This window comes from Penicillium nucicola (genome assembly GCF_028828085.1).
Source record: "Penicillium nucicola strain IBT 29836 chromosome Unknown utg000001l, whole genome shotgun sequence".
Taxonomy (NCBI): Eukaryota; Fungi; Ascomycota; class Eurotiomycetes; order Eurotiales; family Aspergillaceae; genus Penicillium; species Penicillium nucicola.
The window spans coordinates 1,543,959-1,563,894 of NW_026643125.1; the positions used below are offsets into that span (position 1 = coordinate 1,543,959).

Here is a 19,936-nt window from a genome sequence, read left to right on the forward strand (position 1 = left end):
ACTCTGGGTCTCTATGGATTGGCTACCTGGGTTGTCTTTGTGCTTTTGAGGCTGCATATGGGTTTATCCTGGCGTTGAACTGGCATAGCTTCTCTTTTCACTAGAGATAGTAATAGTAACCCAAACATTCACTCAAATATGCCATGCTTGATAAATTCGTATTACTCGAACCATTCCATAAAGAAGATTCTATACTAATTATTACCGTAATCGGTGCAATCAAACTACTTCCAAGGTTGCCATGCAATGCCCTACAGTGTATAAGCCCCCACGTAATTTGCGGGACGGCCATTAGCTAAGCACACACGTTATCGGTCGCGCATCGCGATCCATTAACGCGTCCCCCTGTCAGGCACAACTCCTTCCGATGAAGTCGCTTCCCCCAGTGGAGCCAAGTTGTCTTGCCATCATTGCCAGTCCGTATCAGTAAGCCGTGCACTGGGTATATGCCTATTTCACTTTGCAATTTTATGCCCCCTCGCCAACAACCCACACTTACCAACTGATAACACGACCGTTCCACGACTGCTACACTCCTTTATCCTATTGGACGACAGCAGACGACAAGAGGCTCGAATCGTGGTCGCTCTGACAAAACTACTGTCCATGGATTCCAATACCAGTCTGTCGCCGATGCCCCCGGCTCCAACAATTCCCGCTTCGCCATCTGCAGGCGCAGGTCCGAGAAAACGGTCTATCCATGAAGTCGACGATGCGGCCACCCCTTCTCCGAATGCGAAGCGGACCTTGACGGAATATACGGCTGAGAATCAGGAGAATCGTGATCCTTCACACTCCGATGAGGCAGCTCCCTCGGTTGATAACTTTAGGAATATGTTCCCGAGACCGACTGTTGAAATTGTTGTGAGAAAGTCTTCTAGTGGACAGAACTCTCCGCAGTCCACTTCAAATACTGAGCTTGATCCTCCTGCTTCTAAAAAACGGTCGGCGACGTCGGCGAACAAAGATGCGAAGCAACAAGAAAAGGATGCTAAGGAGCGTCAGAAGCAAGAGGAGAAGGTGAAGAAAGAGGAAGAAAAAGTGAAGCGGGAAGAGGAAAAAGTGAAGAGGGAAGAGGAAAAGGCTAAGAGGGAAGAAGAAAAGCGATTGAAGGCCGAGGAGAAGAAAAAGCGTGACGCTGAGCGTGACGAGGAGAAAAAGAAGCGGGAAGCTGAACGGGAGGAGGAGAAGAAACACCGTGAAGAGAAGAAAAAAGCCAAGGAGGATGAGAAGGCTGCTAAGGAGGCCGCTAGAGAAGAAGAAAAGCGCAAGAAGGACGAAGAAAAGGAGAAGAAGGCTCGGGTAGGTCGTATCTCCATACGTGAACATTCAGACACACTGACCGATACAGTCACAAATGCGGTTGAACTCCTTCTTCGCCAAACCCCCAACAGTCTCCACACCCTCGGGACAAAGCACCGTGACTGCTTCACCCAGTAAACCTTCGACTTTGAATGATACCATTGATGAAACGCCCCGGGACCAAAAATCAGACTATGAGCAGGCATTTCCTACCTTCTTCTTGAAGTCACACACGACTTTGGCACCTCCTCATCGCTTTGAGCGTGACACGGGATCATTGGAGCACGTACGCCAAACAGTTGATATGTGTCTGAATGCCGAGAGTGCAGTACAACCGCAGTCATTTCGCCCTTCCGAAGTTTTTAACATGATTCCATTTCATCGTAAGAGAGGTCAAGTGACCAACTGTGTCAAAGACATTCTTTTACAACTACAAAAAGACCAGGAAGATTCAACGCATCAAAGCAGTACGAGGCCGGAGGATCTTTTGCGCAAAGTAACTATGAAGTCACTGAAGTTTGGCGAGGACATACGCCCTCCCTATCAGGGTACTTATACTCGCCGTGTGTCCCCATCATCTGCGAAGAAACTCTCTCGAAACCCATACTATCGAGGCTTGCCGGATACAGATTACGATTATGACTCGGAGGCAGAGTGGGAAGAGCCCGAGGAGGGCGAAGAGCTGGACTCAGAAGAGGAAGAGGAAGGTAGTGATGACGGCGAAGATGATCTTGACGGTTTCCTTGATGACGAAGACGATGCTCCTGCGGACGGCAAGCGCCGTTTAATTGTTGGTGACCTGGAACCTGTATGCAGCGGCATTCAGTGGGCTGCCGATGGAGTTGGTCCTGAGCTGGAGGTATATCAAGTTCAAACCATCTCCGATGCGGTCAAATTTCCCATCGACCCTTTTTCAACTGCATACTGGGAGAAACCCAGGCCAGCACCGATTGCAAAGGCCAACGTTGCTAGCTCCTCTGGTCCTGCAAAACTCAACTCTTTCCGCGTTCCTGCTGTCCCTGGTGGACCAGCGAGCACCGCTTTGCCCCCGAATTCCAAAGCTAAGCGACCTTTCCCGCCGGAGCAACTTGGTGAATTCAAGGAGACAGTTGAAGGAAACGATCTTACCAAGATCGGATTGGTCGAGATCTTAAAGAAGCGGTTTGTCCTTCCACGCCCGCTACCTTATCTTATGCTAACCTCTATATAGATTCCCCAAGGTCTCCAAAGAGACATTGAAGGCCACCATCGACCTGGTTGCTGTTCGCGTGGGAGATAAGGAGGCCGACAAGAAATGGACATGTCGGTGATCCCCTAGCACATTACATACATTTGCATGAGTACGAGCGGAGTTAGGATTGACGACATGTCTTTTGAACCATTTTTACCTACTTGTATGTTTTTTTCGGGGTATTCCGGGTTCGCTGCACGGTTTAAGCGCCGGCAGACCCGATTGTGCGCGTGTTGTAGTATATCAAGTATTGTATCCCTGCATGCGAGGAAGTTTGCCACTCAACCATGTCCAAGCGTTGGATTATTTTCCCCCGAATCATTTCTCTCCAGTCTCTGGGATGTGATAGATTATATTGGATTTAACCCTTGTATTGTGCACAGGTCAAATTCTAGACGTAGCTCTGGAGCCCTGGAGGTATAAAACAAACGCTGACTCCGCAAGTTGAGAGGAGGGGGGGCGACGGACGAATGAGGGAAGATTGTCCACCTCACTCATGCATTGCCAACGCATCGATTTGTACTCGGTACCTCAGTTAAGATCTCTCGAGTTTGACGTGGATTTCTTCTCATCTTCTTCCCCCTCCTCCCTTCTTCACCTTCATCCTGGACCTGGACTGTCCTGATCGAGTGCATCGGCACTCCTCTGAGAACCAGCTGGTTTTCTTCCCGATCGAACCATGCGATAAAGATCCCCCGCCAGCTCGGGGCGGTTTGCGACTGTCTATAGTCGAAATGGTGGAATCTCAGGACGATTACTCTTTGGCCGTAGCCAGTATGTTGGGGAGTTCCCACCACCCCTCCTCCTTTCCCCTATTGCAGCCCAACCTAACGCCAACAGTGCAATTACCTGCGTCCCCGGCTAACCCACCATGTGACTCGCGGGCGCAAGATCCAACATCGGTGCCTTTGCCTCCATCACCATCTTCATCTCCAATGTTGCTCCCGGAAAACGTGGGGACAGGTGAGTTCGGTGGCTCGGGCCGTTCCAGTCCCAGGGTTATGGCCTCTCCCAATGGAAACGATGCTATACCTCCGCCCCAGGTCTCTTTTGAGAAATTTGCCACCCGATACCACCAAACCCAGCGCAAACAGGCCCAGAGGAAACGGCTGGAGAGGCGCTTGCGCGCTACCAAGGTGTCTATCGGCGTCTCCGCGCGCATGATCCGTATTGGGCTCACTTCACAGCGCGGTCTGGTGGAAGCTCTCCGACACGATGACAAGGCCAATTTCGTTGTTCTATACAATACACTCCATGATATTCAGGATTCGTGTCACTCCTCCTTGAACGATGACCATGCAGACTCCGAATCCATGGACCTTCCGTCCGGCACGGACATGGATCGTTTCCCGGATTTCCTCCACCAGATGAGCCCGCAGTCCCGGGCGGACTTCCTAGAGATTCTGCGGCTGGTCCGCTCTGACCCTCAGTTCTTGGTCGATCGGTTGCGAAGCCTGTCTTCGTCCCAACTGGCCGCTTTTACCTCCCCTGCTACTATTCTGGACGCCACTGATCCCGCTTTCCCTTCTACCTCGCGTGCCCGCGGCCAGTCCTATCTTGGCCGGAACCATGCCCAGTCGGCTGACTTCAAGGACCATGCGTTTGCTTTTGAGAGGACGGATCCACTGTCTATACTTCTCTTTAACGTTTTTGCTGCCCCCTTGGACTCAGACACAGCCGAGTCCGGCTTACGGATGGATGTGTGGTCTTCTGTCTGCGCCCAACTAATCTCCCATGGAAGTAGTAGATACTACCCTCTCATCGGCCAGATTCTGTCTTCCTGGACAACTAGCAGCAATTGGAAAGCTCGCCCGAAATTTGAACTCTACCTCATGGATATTTTACAGACCGGTGCTTTTCTTTTGGAGCCTATTACTGCACCGTCCGGTTTGGATTTTGACATGGATGCCTTGGATCCACTGCGCACCGACGTTGCAGAGGAGTTCTTTGCTTCCGCTGTGGATGACCTATTCCGCTTACTTGATGATCCAGACGGCGGCTTCCCCCATGCTGTTCTTCAATTTGCCAAGTCCGTTTTGTGCAAGCTCGATAGCCCTGAGAGCCGTAATCGCTTCTTAGAGTTTGTGTTTGTCCAGTGGTTCTTTTCCAAGTTCCTCTATGGCGCATTGACATATCCTGAGGTATGTGTCTCTAGTTCATAATATTATTGCGGGACTGACGACGGTTACTCTCGGTAGACCCACGGTCTTCTCCTCGACTTCCATATCAGAAAAGATGCCCGCGAGAATTTGTTGAACCAGGTTGGGCAACGTGCCTATTCTCAAGTATTTGCTGTTTTGCGTTCAATGTATGGTTTCTCCCTTGTCGATGTTTGATGCTGGTGCTGACGACTCAAGGCATCATTTCTCGATCCCTCGTCCAATCATCAAAGAGCGTGTCGAGAACATGCTCTCTCGCTTCCAGACTTCACCCTCTCAAGTATCGGTCGATTCTTCTATTCCTTCACAAGCACCACCCCCTCGACGAAACCCCCCTTCGACTTTCCTTATGATATCTTCTTTGGATATTCTCACGCTTCTAGACGCTCTTTTCCAACAGTCATCTTCCGCTTCTTCTTTGCATTCACCGTCATCTACATCTATGCATTCTCCTACTCTCTCACCATCCTTCAGCATTCGCCCTGAGTCCATGGAATCTGCATTTAACCGTTCAAAATATGACATCTCAAGGCCCACCTCCAACAACGGTTCCATGTTCTCTCTCAGTTCATCCATATTAGCTGCAGGCAATGAACTGAGTGACAAGGCAGCTCGGATCCGCTTCGAGCTGACGGACTTGGACCACCCTAATGAGCGTTTGAGTATAGAACACCCCTCAACCGAGCATTGGGCTATCTTCTCTGTTGCAGCGGACGGCCATGGTCTCACCTGGAGTCTGCTGCCTGAAAGTAAAGACGATGCATCAAAAGGTCTGATCATTGAAACCGATGACGACGCACATTCCACTCTTGGGCTGGACGAAAACCATGAAGCTTTGCAGACTGCAATCGTTCGTCTTGTTAAAGAAAATCGTATTCGAGACTCGGATGACGAGTTTCTGCCTCAAGAACGGTCGGCCTCGTCTCTCAAGCAGCAGTTCAACCAGGCTATGTTTGCTTGTCACGATGAGTCTGACTTTGTCGGTGCTCACTACTGGTGGAATGCTTCCAGGCAGCTTGGCCAGCGGGCAACACCCACCTCAACTCGGTCGGACGATTCATGGATCCTCACACCAATGCATGATTCTTACAGTCGCTCATTGGACCGATCACGGGCTGTGATTGAGCGTTGTGAAAACGATTTCCTTTCTTTGGATCATAGCCTCCGCCGACTCAAGACTCAAGTTAAAGATCTGATGGCCACATTTTCCAAGATTCGGGATAAAATGTGGTACATGACCGATGTGAAGAACTCCATGAGGTATGAAGAGGCGAAGCATGTGGCTATGGCTTTGAAAACCATGATCTACTCCGCTCGGCTGTTTAGCCAATACCCCGAGGAACAAAGATCTCGCTATGGACCTCGGTCGCTAGGCGGTTCTTTGTTCCAGAAACCTGAAGTGCAGGTCATGAACATGATGAAGGCACCTAGTAGTCAAGGTGGACCGAACAAGCTATCAGATGAACAAGTCGAGCTAACACGAAAGTGGCTGTCGCACAATGGTATTGAGAACTTCTGCAAAGGAGAGGAGCGAATCCACCGCTTCTGCTATGAGGTCCGCACGAGCATCAACAAATTAGTTGGTGAAACGATGACAGAAACTCCGGTGTTATGGGCAAGTGAGCTCTTCCAGAGAGAACGCTCAAAGTACGAGGACTACGGTACTCGCGCCTTCCCAGGCCTGTCCATGCCTATGACCCCTCGCCCGTCAACAGCGAATGACGAGACAACGCATGCTAGTCATTTCTATGGGAGCAATCTACCTGTTCCTGATCACATGTCTCGCTTTGCTCCGGACACTCCTTCACTGGCACGCAAGCCCTCCATTCAGAGCATCATCTCCGACAAATGGCGTCCTCAGCGAGACCTGCCTTCAATCGATATCTCTTCCCTTGGAGGGTCACCAGGCCGCGCTGCTTCAACATCGACTGGTGATACTTACAGTACATTCTGGTCCGCACCCCAACGTCACCCGATGTATGCCACGAGTGTATCAAGTGCATACTCACGACCACCATCAATGTTCAGTGAAACAGCAGCCCATCAGCCCCGTCGCGTCGAACGCAAAACACAGGGAAAGACCGCGTTCATGAATGGTCTGAGACAGGCTCTGACCAGTCTGCTACTCAGTGATCTCGGCTCACCAGTATGGAGCTGTGGTAGTGAAACCGACGCCTGGTTCACGAATTCACTAAACCAGAAGCGGATCCAGGTTGAGATGCGCAGACGTGCTGCTGTTCAAAGGTTCTACGCTGACTATGAAAAGCGACCTCAGCAGCCTGGTTTGAAGGGTCGTCGGAGCAGGTCTCTTGAGGATCTTCGTTCTTCCTCCCATAAAGCTACTAGTGCGGAGGACACGCCCATATCATCGCAGTCTTCTGATGACCAGTCGGAATTTTCATATCAGGCTGTTTTCCATCGATTGATTGAGGTCTTCTCGCGACATGGCAGTCCCTTTGTCAAACTCAATGCTCTACGCGACCTGCGGTCTTTGGTGATTGCGTCGCTCATCTCGCAAGACTCGAGCTCAAACACGACTTTCGCTGTTGGGGAAAGCGATCTCCGGAGCAGTCCTCAACAGCGTCGGTCGCGTCACAGTTTCTCCGAGGTGCAGAGACGTAATATCCCTCCGATGGACACGGCGCTACCCTCCGCCGCTGAATCCGTAACCGGTGGCTCCAGAAGATCCGACTACTCCACGCCTTCCGAATCCCAGATTGTAGCAACGATGCGCGATCTCATCTTGGAAGTCAAGCCTAAAACGCTATTCAGGGACCTTCAGTTCATCTCAGCGTTCGTCCCAGCAGACCAACTAGACCAAACCCGCGGCACGGCTTTCCTCCAGTTCGGTCTAGCAGCGCTTAGCCTTAAAGAAGAGATCTGCTACAGTCAAGTCGAGATCGCAGACCGGATCGTCTCCCAAGAACTATCCCGCCGCCATCCCCCATTCCCGTCGGATTTCAAATCCCAACCCGGGCATGCCATCCAAGATGCAGCAGGCATGTGGATTATCACGGCAAAAGAAGGAAACCCAGTGGCACAGCGCGAGCTTGCCATTCTTTACCTGACTCATCCCGAGCTCCTTCCGCGCGTGACCCTCCCTCTGACTCTTCCGCGGGATACCTTCAAGGCTGAGATGATGTACCGCCGAGACAAGGACTCAAAGTCAGATCCGCAGAGCATGTGTCTGGCACTGCACTGGATGCAGTTGTCGGCCAGTGGTGGAGATACTCTGGCGCGAAATAGGCTTCGTGAGCGTGAGGAGTTCGACTCCATTGCATAGGGCTGTTTCCACTGTTCATATCCCTGGTATTCATTTTTCCCCCAGGGCAATTTTTATTCATTTCCTTCGCTGGCTCGAGGTTTTGGTTGCTTTCCTTTCTTTCATCTTTCTCTTTGACATGTTTGGTTCCGCTTTACTCTGCATATATATCTATATACCCCCATCGGGCGATGCAATCTATTTGGTGTTTTTGAAGCAATCATGGACTTTGATGAGTCCTGCTCAGACTTACTTCTAGGCTTAGCTCAGGCTCATAACTGGCGTTCTTAACTTCATTCCAAGATTCGGTCGTTGTTACTCGTTAAATCCATTTTCCCTTGACTATTCCGGAATAGCTGTTCTTACTAGATGCGCCAATTTCTGCGGGCTAAAACCCCAAAGGCATAAACCAGCGAGGGTCATAGGGCAGTCAGCCTGGCGCCAGCCAGTAGAAATGGTATGATCGTTTCCTGTTGTAGTGAGCACCTCACCCAGAGAGGCAATGAGGGCTACCCAAATGGTTTCAGGCATGTTCGGGTGGATGATCGGGCCGACGTCATCGCCCCTCTTGACCTTATCAACCTCTCTTTTCTTTTTCTCTTGTGACTTGAACTCTTTGACTCTTGGAATCTGACTCAGATTTCTTGTTTCCCCAGCTCATTTCATCAGGTGCTCAGCCTCTTTACAGCTGAGTCGCGGCCTGTGATAGAAATAAAAATAAACTAAGCCACACCATTTGGATTTCCACTCTCCCACTCCCTCTCTTCACCTTCATTTTCAACCCGATCGAACACCTCGTTTTCTTTCGAAACTGCAACACATCATGACTACCGCACCACACATGCCGGCTAAGGCGCATAGCTCCGAAGATGTGCACGCGCGACCAAAGGGTGCGTCCAAACCATGCCTGCAGCCGCAGCAAACAGCTAACCAGAAACCAAAAGGCATCCTCAAGAACTCCAACTCCTTCACCGGCCAAGCTGCTCCCTCTCCCTTGACAGCGAGCTCTCCACCCTCTGTACCAACAATCTCCGAACCCGAAGAAACAAAGGAACTCACTCTCCAAAACACCCTGCAAAACGCAGGCCGCCGGAGATCCTCCTCCACAACCCGCCCAGGGACAAACTCACGCCGCCAGTCCGCCGCTAGCGCTGTTGATGAAAACGAGCCCCGTCTCAAATGGGATGAAGCAAATCTCTACCTAACCGAACAAGAGCGCACAGCAAAGATGAAGATCGACGAGCCCAAGACCCCATATGCCCCGCACTACGACCCCGCCGAAGACGACGAACAAATCCGCCGAGACGAGGCCCAGAGCAACCTCCTTGATGCCCAGGGAATTATCGTCGACGAGCTCGAGCAGGCCAAGTCGCCGCACCGCAAGGCTGTGTCCGACCTGGAGATCCCGGATTTGGAACTTGGCGAGCCGGAGGAGAACTTCCAGCTTGGCGCATCATCGGATGATCCCCGTGTTTTCCGTGACCGCAGTATGAGCATGGATTCGCACAAGAGCGAAAAGCATGTCCATGTTGGTGCTGGAGCGAATGGCGCCGATGCGCCAGTTGATGATCCGCTTTTGTCTACTGAGGAGGCTCGTGAGAAACATCGCCATTTCGAGGAGCAGCGGAAGAGACACTATGAAATGCGGAATATCAAGGAACTTCTTGCGTGAGTTTTTTGCCTGTGATTTCTGCTTTTGATCTGACACTAATTAATTTGCAGTCACCCGGAGGATATGGATGAGGAAATGGAAGATGATGATGGAACCGAGCCGGGCGTGCCACCTCCTATGCCTCAACTGCCTCAGCGATTCCACAGTGGACAATAGGAATGAACTTACGTTCCCTCGTCATTTCCGCTTCTTTGATTTTCTCAGTCTACTCGCGTGTCGCTCAGTAGATTCTCTTGATTTCAGATTGTCTTCCCAATAGTCTGCTTCCTGTTCTACTTTTGTCTTGCTTTTGCCTTTTCCTCTATGTATATCCCCCAGCGCAACTCATTTCTTGTGGGTCTTTCATTTGTTCGACAGACAGCATATTTGCTCTATTCATCACGAGTTTTGTTCCTCTTGCGATACTGTTTTTCGCAAGGAATCAATGAACAAAACTTTTGAAACGAGTTACATTTAGATTTAAGCCCTGTAGTCTCTCGTTCAAATAAGCTCTTGAGATCTGGCGATCGTCAAACGGCTCTGTACTACGTGATAAGCAGAACTCGACCTCCCAATTTCAGTAACATGTCATGTGAGACTAGCTGCAGCCCCTTCTTTCCCCCTGCATCAACAGCTTTTGTTACACCTTGCATTAACTAAGATCTTACCAAGATGCCACATAATAATGAAACCAGGTCTATAAACATTCTGTCTATTCACAAAATCAACATACTATTACCCGGTATCATCTCTCTCATAAGATACATCCAGTTGGCACCAGGATCCAGATCAAGTGACCAATATTGCTGAAGGAAGAACAACACCTTGCGTCGATCGAGTGCACCGCTAATTTTCATGACAGCTTCCATCTCACGAGAGACAATCTCTTGCAACTCCGGATGTCCTTTGCCTTCTGTGCCTAGAATGAACAGTGGCCAGACAACATCATGGGCAAATGTTTCCTTGTTCGAGAGGGAGTATAAATGATTCAGAATCGAGTCGCGGGAGGCTTGAGCGATGGGGTCGGTGGCAGAGTCATTTCTCAATACCCGGTATGTGTATATCAGACTAGCATGATAAAAGATGTAGACCAGATGCTGGAAGTCTTGTTGGACATGGTAGTTCTGAAGATGTAATTTCTGGCCTAGGTGTGCCATTCTCTGCCGTGCAGCTTCCACTTCAAAAATGATATCTTGGATCTGGCTCGGTTCGACATTGGTTCTTCTGTCATATGCGACTCGTTCGATTTGTGTCACTCGGTGAATGACGCGTACGAAGTCGCTGAACATGGTTATATCGTCGAAGTGTTCAAATCGATCGCCGGGGAGCTCATCCGCCGTATCGAATGTTGTGAGACCAGCAAACACACTGGCGTAGTAGTGTTCGTAGACAAGGAAAGTGTCGATTTCGTCGAGTGAAGTCGCGCGAGATGAAGTCTGCTCTCTCCATTGGAGCATCACTCGAGCTGCCTGTAGATGCATTCGCCACTTGATAGGTTCCGCGCCGAGAAGCTCAACGTTGTATAGTATGAGCATCGAGGCAAGCGCGTATCGGATCTCATTTGAATCATAACTTCCAGCATGTGAGATCTCATTCTCTCTCAAAGAACTTATCCGCTTTGCCAGCAAAGCCAAGGCCTCATTTCGATATTGATGTGAAATATGCTGCAAGTGCGTATGTCGGGGATGATCCTGCGTATAGTGATACGAAAGATCCTCGGAAGAGAGAGACAGCACGGCATAGAGGACTGTCGATGACACATGCGCAAGAGGTATTATAACCTGGCGCCAGGGATTCTTTGGGCTATCCACCCAGGCAAGCTTCCCTGCCATGTTTTGTTGAAAATGCTGCATCAACTCTAATGCCATCTGGCTTGTACTAACCGGTGGTAACAGATTCATTGACATGGACCAATGGATATTGGGTCTCAATTGAATTTTGATAATCTCTTTGGCATCTTTAGGGAAGTCGGGATTGATCTCAGCTGATGCCTGAATTGGTAGCATTTTCCCTGTCAGTCTTCCTCTGCTGGCGACGCCATGACCCCATTTGAGAACGATTCCGTATCCCGGGCATGGCAGACCCCGAGACAGACATTTCCTGCATTCCGGTACGGTCCGATCGCATTCTATACGCCTAGTCTTGCACTTTGGGCAGCCTAATCAAGATTAGCTAGACGGCTGGAGAAAAGATCTTGTGTCATCAGATTACCTTTGGCCGCGTCTGCGTTTCTTAACTGACCTTCGGCCATCGGGAGGGGTTAAATAATGTGGAGATCTCAATATTACCAATGATCATGATGTCGCATTGCCCCAGTTGAGCGGAAACTCGGGGTTGTTGGTGGTACCAACCCCGAAGGTCGCAAAAAGTGTGATCGTGACAAGAGAAGGATATACGCATAGAAACAAATACGTTCGAAAAGAAAATCAGATCTAGTCTATTTGCAAGGGGATGCTGGACAGTCGCAGAAACAGTGTCTGGGTGGAAAAGCCATTGAATGAGGTAGAATTTTGGCAATCACGTGTGTCACTCTATACCACGAAGCTCATTACATCGAGAATATGAGGGCCTGTAACACATGTGGTCCTCTTCTTGGACATTTCTGATATTACGCTCTTGCAGAGCTGTGTTTTATAATTCTTCGGAAGAGTAAGAACTACTCTCCAGTGCGTTATTTCTGGAGGCAAGGCCAAAGAGCACAAAGGTCATGCAGAGACATGCAAAAACTCTTGCATCGATGCAAACTTGGAAACAAGAGAACCTCACGGGTACTGCGGAGCTTATTTGAAGCAGGTTCGAGACTGAACGTATAGGAACACCTGAATTTATGTTGAAGATGCCTGCTGCATGTTGCCCCGTAATGATATTGGAGCCATCGGAATTGGCTCTGCGTTCTGCAGGGCCAATTCACAATTATGCACGTCAAAATACTCTTATGTTTAATTTCTTAATGACACAAGAAAAAGTAGGTGTTTCCTAGAACTTAGATCTGAATTAAGAGGGTGGTTTGTACTATAGTCAACAAGGATACATGAATTGTGCAGGAGTCTCGTGGGACTTTTGAGCTGGCTGACTCTCACACGGTGCAAGCCAAAGAGCATATGAGACCCCAAGACGATGTGACTTGCATATCAAGTGCTGTGCAGCAGGAGGCAGTGTTGAATTTTGAGAATTGGCAGTCGATAAGCCCAGATGCCTTTACATGCATGGTTACTTGTCTCCATTCGATCTTCAAGTCAGCTAGATCATCTAATGTCTCCTCTGCCGTGTAAGATTAGAAGATTGAGAGGATATTCAGTAACCAGAGACGTTATGTGATGGCTAGAATTCACTGCGGCAAAAACTCACCCCAGGAGGTTGCCCTCCTGAGGCTACAAACCCGAAGGTTTCCAGAAGTCGCTGCCATCAGCCGCTGGTATGGCGGCTGATGACGTTCCTGTCTCCCTCCCGGGAGGCAGGTGCGATTGAGACTTCCCCGATTTGGAAATCGGATCGAGGACTTGCTTTATTGCAGCAGTTGGTAAGTTGAACGGTTTACCAACTACGCCACTCACCCTCGCGTACTAAGAAAAGGCCCTAACTCATCTCAAGACCCCCTTCTGGGATCCTTGAGGTTGTGGGCTCGAGGACGAAAGGAGGCATTTCTGGGGCCCCACACGAAGTGGGGTGCTGTAGAAAGATCAGATGCTGAATATGACCCTCGCAAAGTTTGAGGATTACTTCAATCGTAAAATCTTTTCTGTTTCGAGCTGGAAAGTTGAGATTTGTGATGTTGTTGGAGGTGAGGCTATTCACGCCCACCAAGGCACCAAGGCACCAGAGTAGTCACGTGCATATACACTCAGGCATCCAGGCACTCAGGCATCAAGGTATTGAGGCGCACAGCTGCACAGTCAGGTTAACTTCATCAATGTAGGGATCAATCGAATTATGAATCGTGTTTTGGACAGACCACAGCCCACATCCTTGTCCAGCTAATCCTTTGAGGCATTTCTGTGCAGATTTCTCAAGACATTCATTCCCATCTTCGTCCTGCACTGTCCCATATCTGCCATTCTAAATGTGAATGCATCGATCTGGATACTCCGGGCACAGCGTCGATATATGATCCCGACCATGATTAATAATTTTTCCATAAGTTCTTACTTTGCGCCCTCATAAATTCGAGGTAAGAAGGCCTGTTATACCTCTGTTCGGGATTGTACCGTACATCCCCAACAAACCCGTTCCGATCATCCTTTGCAATCGATTCCAATGACCTCTCATCAATCATGGGATAGAAGGCTAATTGTAGCCCCTCCACCTGATTGTTGGGCATTGAAAGAGAGCGGGATTCATCGGGGGAGGCTCTGCTTTCAACGATCTGGGAACCTGAGCGTAAATTCGTTAAATGCGACTCTTGACATTTATGAGTAGTTGGTTTGATGGCCCTCACTCTCTTGTGACCTTGGAAGCACCATGACATATAACTATGCACTCTAGCAGCGTGAGCCAAAAATTGAGAGAGGGGGAGATATTGCGGTTGACCGTCGGGGGAGTTGACGTAGCAGCGTATTACGGCGCTAAACCAAAAAAAGGCAAAGCTAACTTGAAAGGCATTTCATAGGTCGGCCGTTTACAATCTCAATTCTTATTCAGGTAAAGTTAAATGGAGATATTTCAACTGCAAAACTGCAATATCTAGACGTATTGAACTACGTATTCTTGTCACATGGAAGTTAGTAGGTATATGCGTTGCATGCTGCTTGTATCTGGGGTGATTGAAGAAAGAAAGAAAGAAAGAAAGAAAGAAAAAAAAAACAGGAAGTCTGTTGTGATCATTCATTCATCTAACCTCAATGACTTCTATAGAGGTATTCTCTTTCGATGTGCCAACCGGATATCCCTGCTCTGCCCAGCCTATGAGCATCTGCTCGCATATCACTTTTTGAGCCTCGCGCGTAGGTGAAGGACTGAATTTCCCACGTCGGTGACGTGAATCCGTTGTTTCTTGTAATGGTGCATCATCCAAATGTTCAGGGGAGCCGTTTTCCTCCTCGGCAAATTCATAGGTTCGATATTCCACATTGGTCCAGGATGTCGCTATATCACCTTAAGTCAGCCAGGAACTTGAAGCCCAGGGCCTTTCCAAAGTAACATCCAACGTACCGTCATGTTTACAGCCATCCTCCCAGTCGTCAGTTAGAAAATGTAAGAAGTTGCCATGGCTGACGACCGCAATCTCTTTTTCCGGGCGATTCTTCAGCCAAATTCTAGCATCTCGAGCGCGGGTACGAAGCTTTTCCATTGTCCCTTCGTATCTACCTACCTGATTTCCGTGACTGAATTAGTTCCATGTTGCGCGGATTTCGACAAAATTAGACTCACTTTGCTGGTCCAATCTTCTTCCACAAAGCTTAAGTCCACTGGCAGCTTTGCTTCGTCCATCTCCTTGCGCAAACTGGCAATGTCGCTTCCCACATCACAAGGGAAATCGCTGACTTCTTGTAGGTCCGGTAGGGCAATCAATTTTCTCTCTGGGTTTTCTTCGAGGACCGAACCGAACGCTTCTAGGCCGGTGTAAATGGCTCGGCGCATTGGCGAAGCACATACTAATTCGATTGCATCTTTGGAAGGAAACCTACGGCTCAGCTCCAAGCTCTGCCGCTTTCCTTCCTCAGTCAGGATCGGATCAACGAGACTCCAATATTCAGGGCCAAGATTATGGTAGCCCTATGGTATGTTAGATGAATACTGAAAACCCCCGATATGTGACAGACATACTTGTGCGTGCCGTACTAGATGGAGCTTTGGTGGCATTGTGATGGGAGTTTGTCCAGCCTCTTGACAAAGGGTGAGTTGAGAGAATGGATTCAATTCTGAGCGGGGGAAGAAGCGTCATTCTTTAAGAAATAGAGCTCAGGTTCCGGTCCTCAAAGCCCCGGGTCTGCCCCATACAGACGCTTGTCATTGGACACCTATAGCTCATATACAGTATTACTCATGGCTTTCCTGGACCCCTGCCTCAAGGAGTACTGGATTTCCGATAGGGGAAAGACGCTTCAAAGATACCAAGCTCCGTGGTAGCTATTGACTACATCTTGCTTTTCCCAGAGTCTTTTCAATATACAGGCTTAATGCGGCAAAACGAAATGTGAACATACACGTGGACGTCAACGGTGGGCCGGGTCCCATCGTGAACTCTAATTGCCCGTCTTGGCTTCTTTTTACGGACTAGCGGGGATTTCTCCAAGTTGGGAGGTTTACTATACATCCACAGACGCTATCTCTATAACTTATCTATTAACCCGAATATTCAGGAACAACTTCGGCCATGTATCAGACAACAATGAGAAATGCAGCTTTGTCTGTCATGGCAGCTAGCATGAGTGGGTGGGATACTGGCGCGACACTAACAGCTACCGCTTGACCTGATGTGAAAGCATCAAGACGTAGCGGTTACTTGAGTAGAGGAGCAAAATTAAGAATTGTCGTCGGGGGAGGAATAAAGTGTTATCGTTGTAATTGCATTGAGGTGCTTGATCTTCGCCACCGCCGTAGAGGCTACTCAAAAAATAAAAAACTGTTACCAGAACAAGCTTCGATGGTCTCTTTCCCAAGGGGTAGCTGACTCCTATTCACATGGGCTACTTTTTAGAGTCGATGGCTTCAAATTTCTTATCATCTCCGACACCGCGCCCTCGGGAAATAGGCGGAGCAGGCATGTCAGACCAGATGATATAGAGGTCTTATAGCAAAGTCTTCCTCCCTTTGCTATCTCTCCTACTCTAAATGTAGCCGTACACAGACTCAATTAAACCTGCTGGCTTCAAGAATCATCAAAACTGATGTGAAATGAATTAAAAGTATCTCACGAGGGTCCTGCGAAGTAACGCCAATAGCCTGACCCGCTAAACCCTTCCTATGCGCGGCTCCAACGCAATCTGGGAATTATTGATATGGAGGGCAAGGTATGCAGTATTGGTATTTGAGGCATGTCAGATGTCCGTTAGCTTGGGTCAAACGGTTGAAGGCCGCCATCCCCCAACCTGGCGATTACGGAGGTGGGAATTTCGGTTCTTTATCAACTCTCCCATCTGCAAACATCTGAAACACCACTCGAGTTGCTGAAGCAACGTTTTGTCCATAGCTAGAGCATACTCCTACTCGGTTCCAGCTTTCTTTCGCCATGGCAAAAGACCCCGTTGATGAAGTTTATCATACTACGCAGAGATTCCCGCAGTTCTTAGATAGTGCTGAGGCCGATGGATCTAGGTGTACAAAGGGACACACAGGTAGAAGGTTTGGTGGAGATTATATTGTTCCAAATATTTGGTTCTAGAATTTAAATATGGTCTGATCTTACAAGTGTCATTATGGTTTGTGGTAAATGTCGCGAAAACAAAAGGTCTTCCGGGTAAACTAAGTAACATTTTTGCGATGCATGTCAAACACCGCTTGCCGGTAGGCCAGAGTGTACACTAATATGAAACTTGGCATAATTATATCTAAGCAATGATGGGATTACAAATAAGCTTCACTTTGGAGCCTCAACTATCAACAAACCCCGAGTGGACTTTGGGAAAGCACTATGCTCTCTACAATGAAGCAACGGTAAGTTACAGAGAAGCCCTTTTCACGAGATGACCTGTTCCAAGACTACTGTGCTTACTTGGACTGGCCAAATCTTCTGGTTCACATTCTGATACTTTAATATCTGATTTCTGGCTGCGAAGCGTACATGCACCCGTGGACTGTTCATCTCTAGAAGATCACGTAATTAGGGCTTGAAACTGTCTCCAGAGTCTCTGTTGCGGACCTAGAAGATTATAGCGCCGGTATTTGGTCACATGCTACATTTTGTGCTATTCATATTTGACTAAAGGCGGTTTCATGGGTTGTTTCTTTGGAGTGCTTGTCTCGGAAGTTGCGTCATTCAGTGGGTCTCGAAGTATGTAAAGGTCCGACGAATATTAAAGGGAAAAGAGACAGGATAGCTTATCCATATGCAATATAGTGTGTTTTATTACAATAAATAGGTGTTCATGAAAGTCTCAGAGTCGGTTCATAGATGCAATGTGTTGCAGAAAAGTTGTGATTTTGTTATTGAATCAGAAGAATATATTCATGCAACCAGTTGGAGAAGAAGTCAACAATATATACTTATGCGATCTATGCAGTTCTCTCATGACGCTTGAAACTTTATCTTTCTTCGTTTAGACATCACATTCCTTGTCAGAATATCCTGTAAGACATGATAAACAAATGCCTGATCGAACTTAGCGCTGAAGTTACTTGCCTTACTCTTTTTTCTTGAGCACAAATAATGAAACAATCAACAACAGCGCTTTAATTAGCTATTTGCCGAATACCAGACAATTTGAGTGTCTACATTTAGAGCATCATATAATCTACAACGTGAAAAATACGCGGAAAACATATCCAGCGGAATCATGTATAGGGCTGGTATTTTGAGGCATCACACCAACTTTACCAATCAAAGGATATGTGACTGGTCTGTGCCGATCTCGGGATCTGCCATGTTTCGCATAATTGCAATTAAAGACCCAAATTAAGGGAAATTCTAGACGAAATAATAATAGACAGGTGAAACTAGATAGGGTGGGGAGGTTGATATGTGGCCCGACTATTGACAAGGCAACTAACCCCTGCCCATAACATCCCCCCTATTTCCTTCTTTTGCCATCTTCACAACATCAATCCAAAAACATGTCGGACCAAAAGCCAGCTGATCCTGCGCCCGAACCCAAGCCCATGGAGGCTGTAGAGGGCGACCAGCCTGAGGCGCCCGTTACTGCGGCTGAAAACACCGAAACTGCCAAGGATGAACCCGCGATCAGTGCCCCGGCCAAGGAAGAAGAACCTGCCAAAGACGCTATCGCCAGCACCGCAGAGCCCGAAGCTACCAAGCCTGATGAAAAGGTCGAGAAGCCTGAATATTTGACCAAGACCCCTGCGCTCGGCCAGTTCTTCGATCGACTGCCGACCATCCTCACCAGCATCGGACACGATGAGATGTGGGGAGTACAGCTCAAGGACAGCGCCGATGTTCCTACCGTCAATGTACTCATCAAGTTCCTGCGCGCCAATGAGGGCAATGTTCAGGCCGCCGAAGACCAGCTTCGCAAGGCACTCCAGTGGCGCAAGGACGTGAACCCACTGGCATTGGCCGAGTCCGGCAACTACAGCGCTTCCAAGTACGGAGGTCTGGGATACCTGTCAACCTATGAGAAGGATGGTCGCCCGCTGGTCTTTACTTGGAACATCTATGGAGCCGTCAAGGACGTCAATGCGACATTCGCAGACTCCGATGAGTAAGTCGGAAATCCATCTACCAAAGTTCATGCTGACGTTCTCTAGGTTTGTCAGATGGCGCGCTGCTCTTATGGAGCTCGCTGTGCAGGAATTGAAGATGAAGGATGCCACCGAGGTCATTGAGTATGACGGCGAGGACCCCTACCAGATGGTTCAGGTCCACGATTACCTGAACGTCAAGTTCCTCCGAATGGATCCCTCCGTGCGTACTGCCACCAAGAAGGTCATTGACGTCTTCGCCACTGCCTATCCTGAACTCCTCAGTGAGAAGTTCTTCGTCAATGTTCCTGCGATCATGGGCTGGATGTTTACTGCCATGAAGCTCATCTTGAGCCGCAACACCACCCGCAAGTTCCATCCCATCACCAACGGTGCCAACCTGGCTCGTGAGTTCCCTGCTTCGGTCGTAGAGCAAATCCCCAAGACCTATGGTGGCAAGGGCCCAGAGTTGAAGGATGGTGCTCGGATTGTTCCGTTGGTGGAAGACAAGCCGGAGGTTAAGAAGGACAAGCAGGCTGAACAGCCTGCTGCAGCCGAGCTCCCAGAACAGGAAGCCCCTAAGCAAGTTGCCCAGGAAGAGCCAAAAGAGGGTGCTCAGTAAAATTTGGCTGTCTGTTGTGATACCCGGAGGAGCAGTTAATAATTCTTCACTTTTGCTTACTTGACTTCTGCTCAATTGTGCTTCCCTCCACTGTGCTGTATTGTTAGCCTGATATTATTTGCCTTGAAAACTACATTGTTATTTTATACTCAAGTTGCTTGATCACGATTTGGTTATTAGCTTAATGTGAAGCGTCACAGCTTTGTACGGGCGACCACGCACCCATTAGCGCAGTTCTTTATCGACAAGCTTTCACCCTGGTGACAATTGACCTACTCAACTTCAGCTTCCAGTCTCGGTTGAGGGTTATATCTATTTGAATCCCCGAGAAAACTGAAATTTTCTCCCTCGCCCCTTAATCCGCTGGCGGTTCCAGCATGCGACTCGCTTTCTAATCCTCTAGACATTCGACCTA

At 48.7% G+C, this 19,936-nt stretch overlaps 6 protein-coding genes across 6 annotated transcripts; 4 read left to right on the top strand and 2 right to left on the bottom strand.

Annotated features, from left to right (window-relative positions):
• Positions 1 to 606: 606 nt before the first annotated feature.
• Positions 607 to 2,612, top strand: N7511_000595 (putative chromatin assembly factor 1 subunit A; the record flags this gene model as incomplete). The annotated part of the gene is made up of 3 exons (XM_057123020.1): positions 607 to 1,302; positions 1,352 to 2,463; positions 2,513 to 2,612. The coding sequence occupies 3 exons, from the start codon at positions 607 to 609 to the stop codon at positions 2,610 to 2,612; spliced, it is 1,908 nt and encodes a 635-aa protein (XP_056988753.1).
• A 655-nt stretch (positions 2,613 to 3,267) lies between these two features.
• On the top strand, positions 3,268 to 7,975 carry N7511_000596 (uncharacterized protein; the record flags this gene model as incomplete). The annotated part of the gene is made up of 4 exons (XM_057123021.1): positions 3,268 to 3,307; positions 3,374 to 4,674; positions 4,732 to 4,841; positions 4,891 to 7,975. 4 exons carry the CDS (start codon positions 3,268 to 3,270, stop codon positions 7,973 to 7,975), a joined length of 4,536 nt encoding a protein of 1,511 aa, XP_056988754.1.
• An 802-nt stretch (positions 7,976 to 8,777) lies between these two features.
• On the top strand, positions 8,778 to 9,782 carry N7511_000597 (PP1-complex regulatory subunit GLC8; the record flags this gene model as incomplete). Its single annotated transcript, XM_057123022.1, has 2 exons — positions 8,778 to 9,622; positions 9,677 to 9,782. The coding sequence occupies 2 exons, from the start codon at positions 8,778 to 8,780 to the stop codon at positions 9,780 to 9,782; spliced, it is 951 nt and encodes a 316-aa protein (XP_056988755.1).
• Positions 9,783 to 10,321: 539 nt separating this feature from the next.
• On the bottom strand, positions 10,322 to 11,611 carry N7511_000598 (uncharacterized protein; the record flags this gene model as incomplete). Its single annotated transcript, XM_057123023.1, has 1 exon — positions 10,322 to 11,611. One exon carries the CDS (start codon positions 11,609 to 11,611, stop codon positions 10,322 to 10,324), a length of 1,290 nt encoding a protein of 429 aa, XP_056988756.1.
• Positions 11,612 to 14,439: 2,828 nt separating this feature from the next.
• Positions 14,440 to 15,404, bottom strand: N7511_000599 (phosphoglycerate mutase-like protein; the record flags this gene model as incomplete). The annotated part of the gene is made up of 4 exons (XM_057123024.1): positions 14,440 to 14,687; positions 14,754 to 14,913; positions 14,973 to 15,317; positions 15,369 to 15,404. Coding segments are annotated over 4 exons (789 nt in total), but the record flags the coding sequence as incomplete, so codon positions are not given.
• Positions 15,405 to 18,314: 2,910 nt separating this feature from the next.
• sfh5 (CRAL/TRIO domain protein) lies at positions 18,315 to 19,521 on the top strand (the record flags this gene model as incomplete). Its single annotated transcript, XM_057123025.1, has 2 exons — positions 18,315 to 18,919; positions 18,966 to 19,521. The coding sequence occupies 2 exons, from the start codon at positions 18,315 to 18,317 to the stop codon at positions 19,519 to 19,521; spliced, it is 1,161 nt and encodes a 386-aa protein (XP_056988758.1).
• Between the last annotated feature and the right edge of the window lie 415 nt (positions 19,522 to 19,936).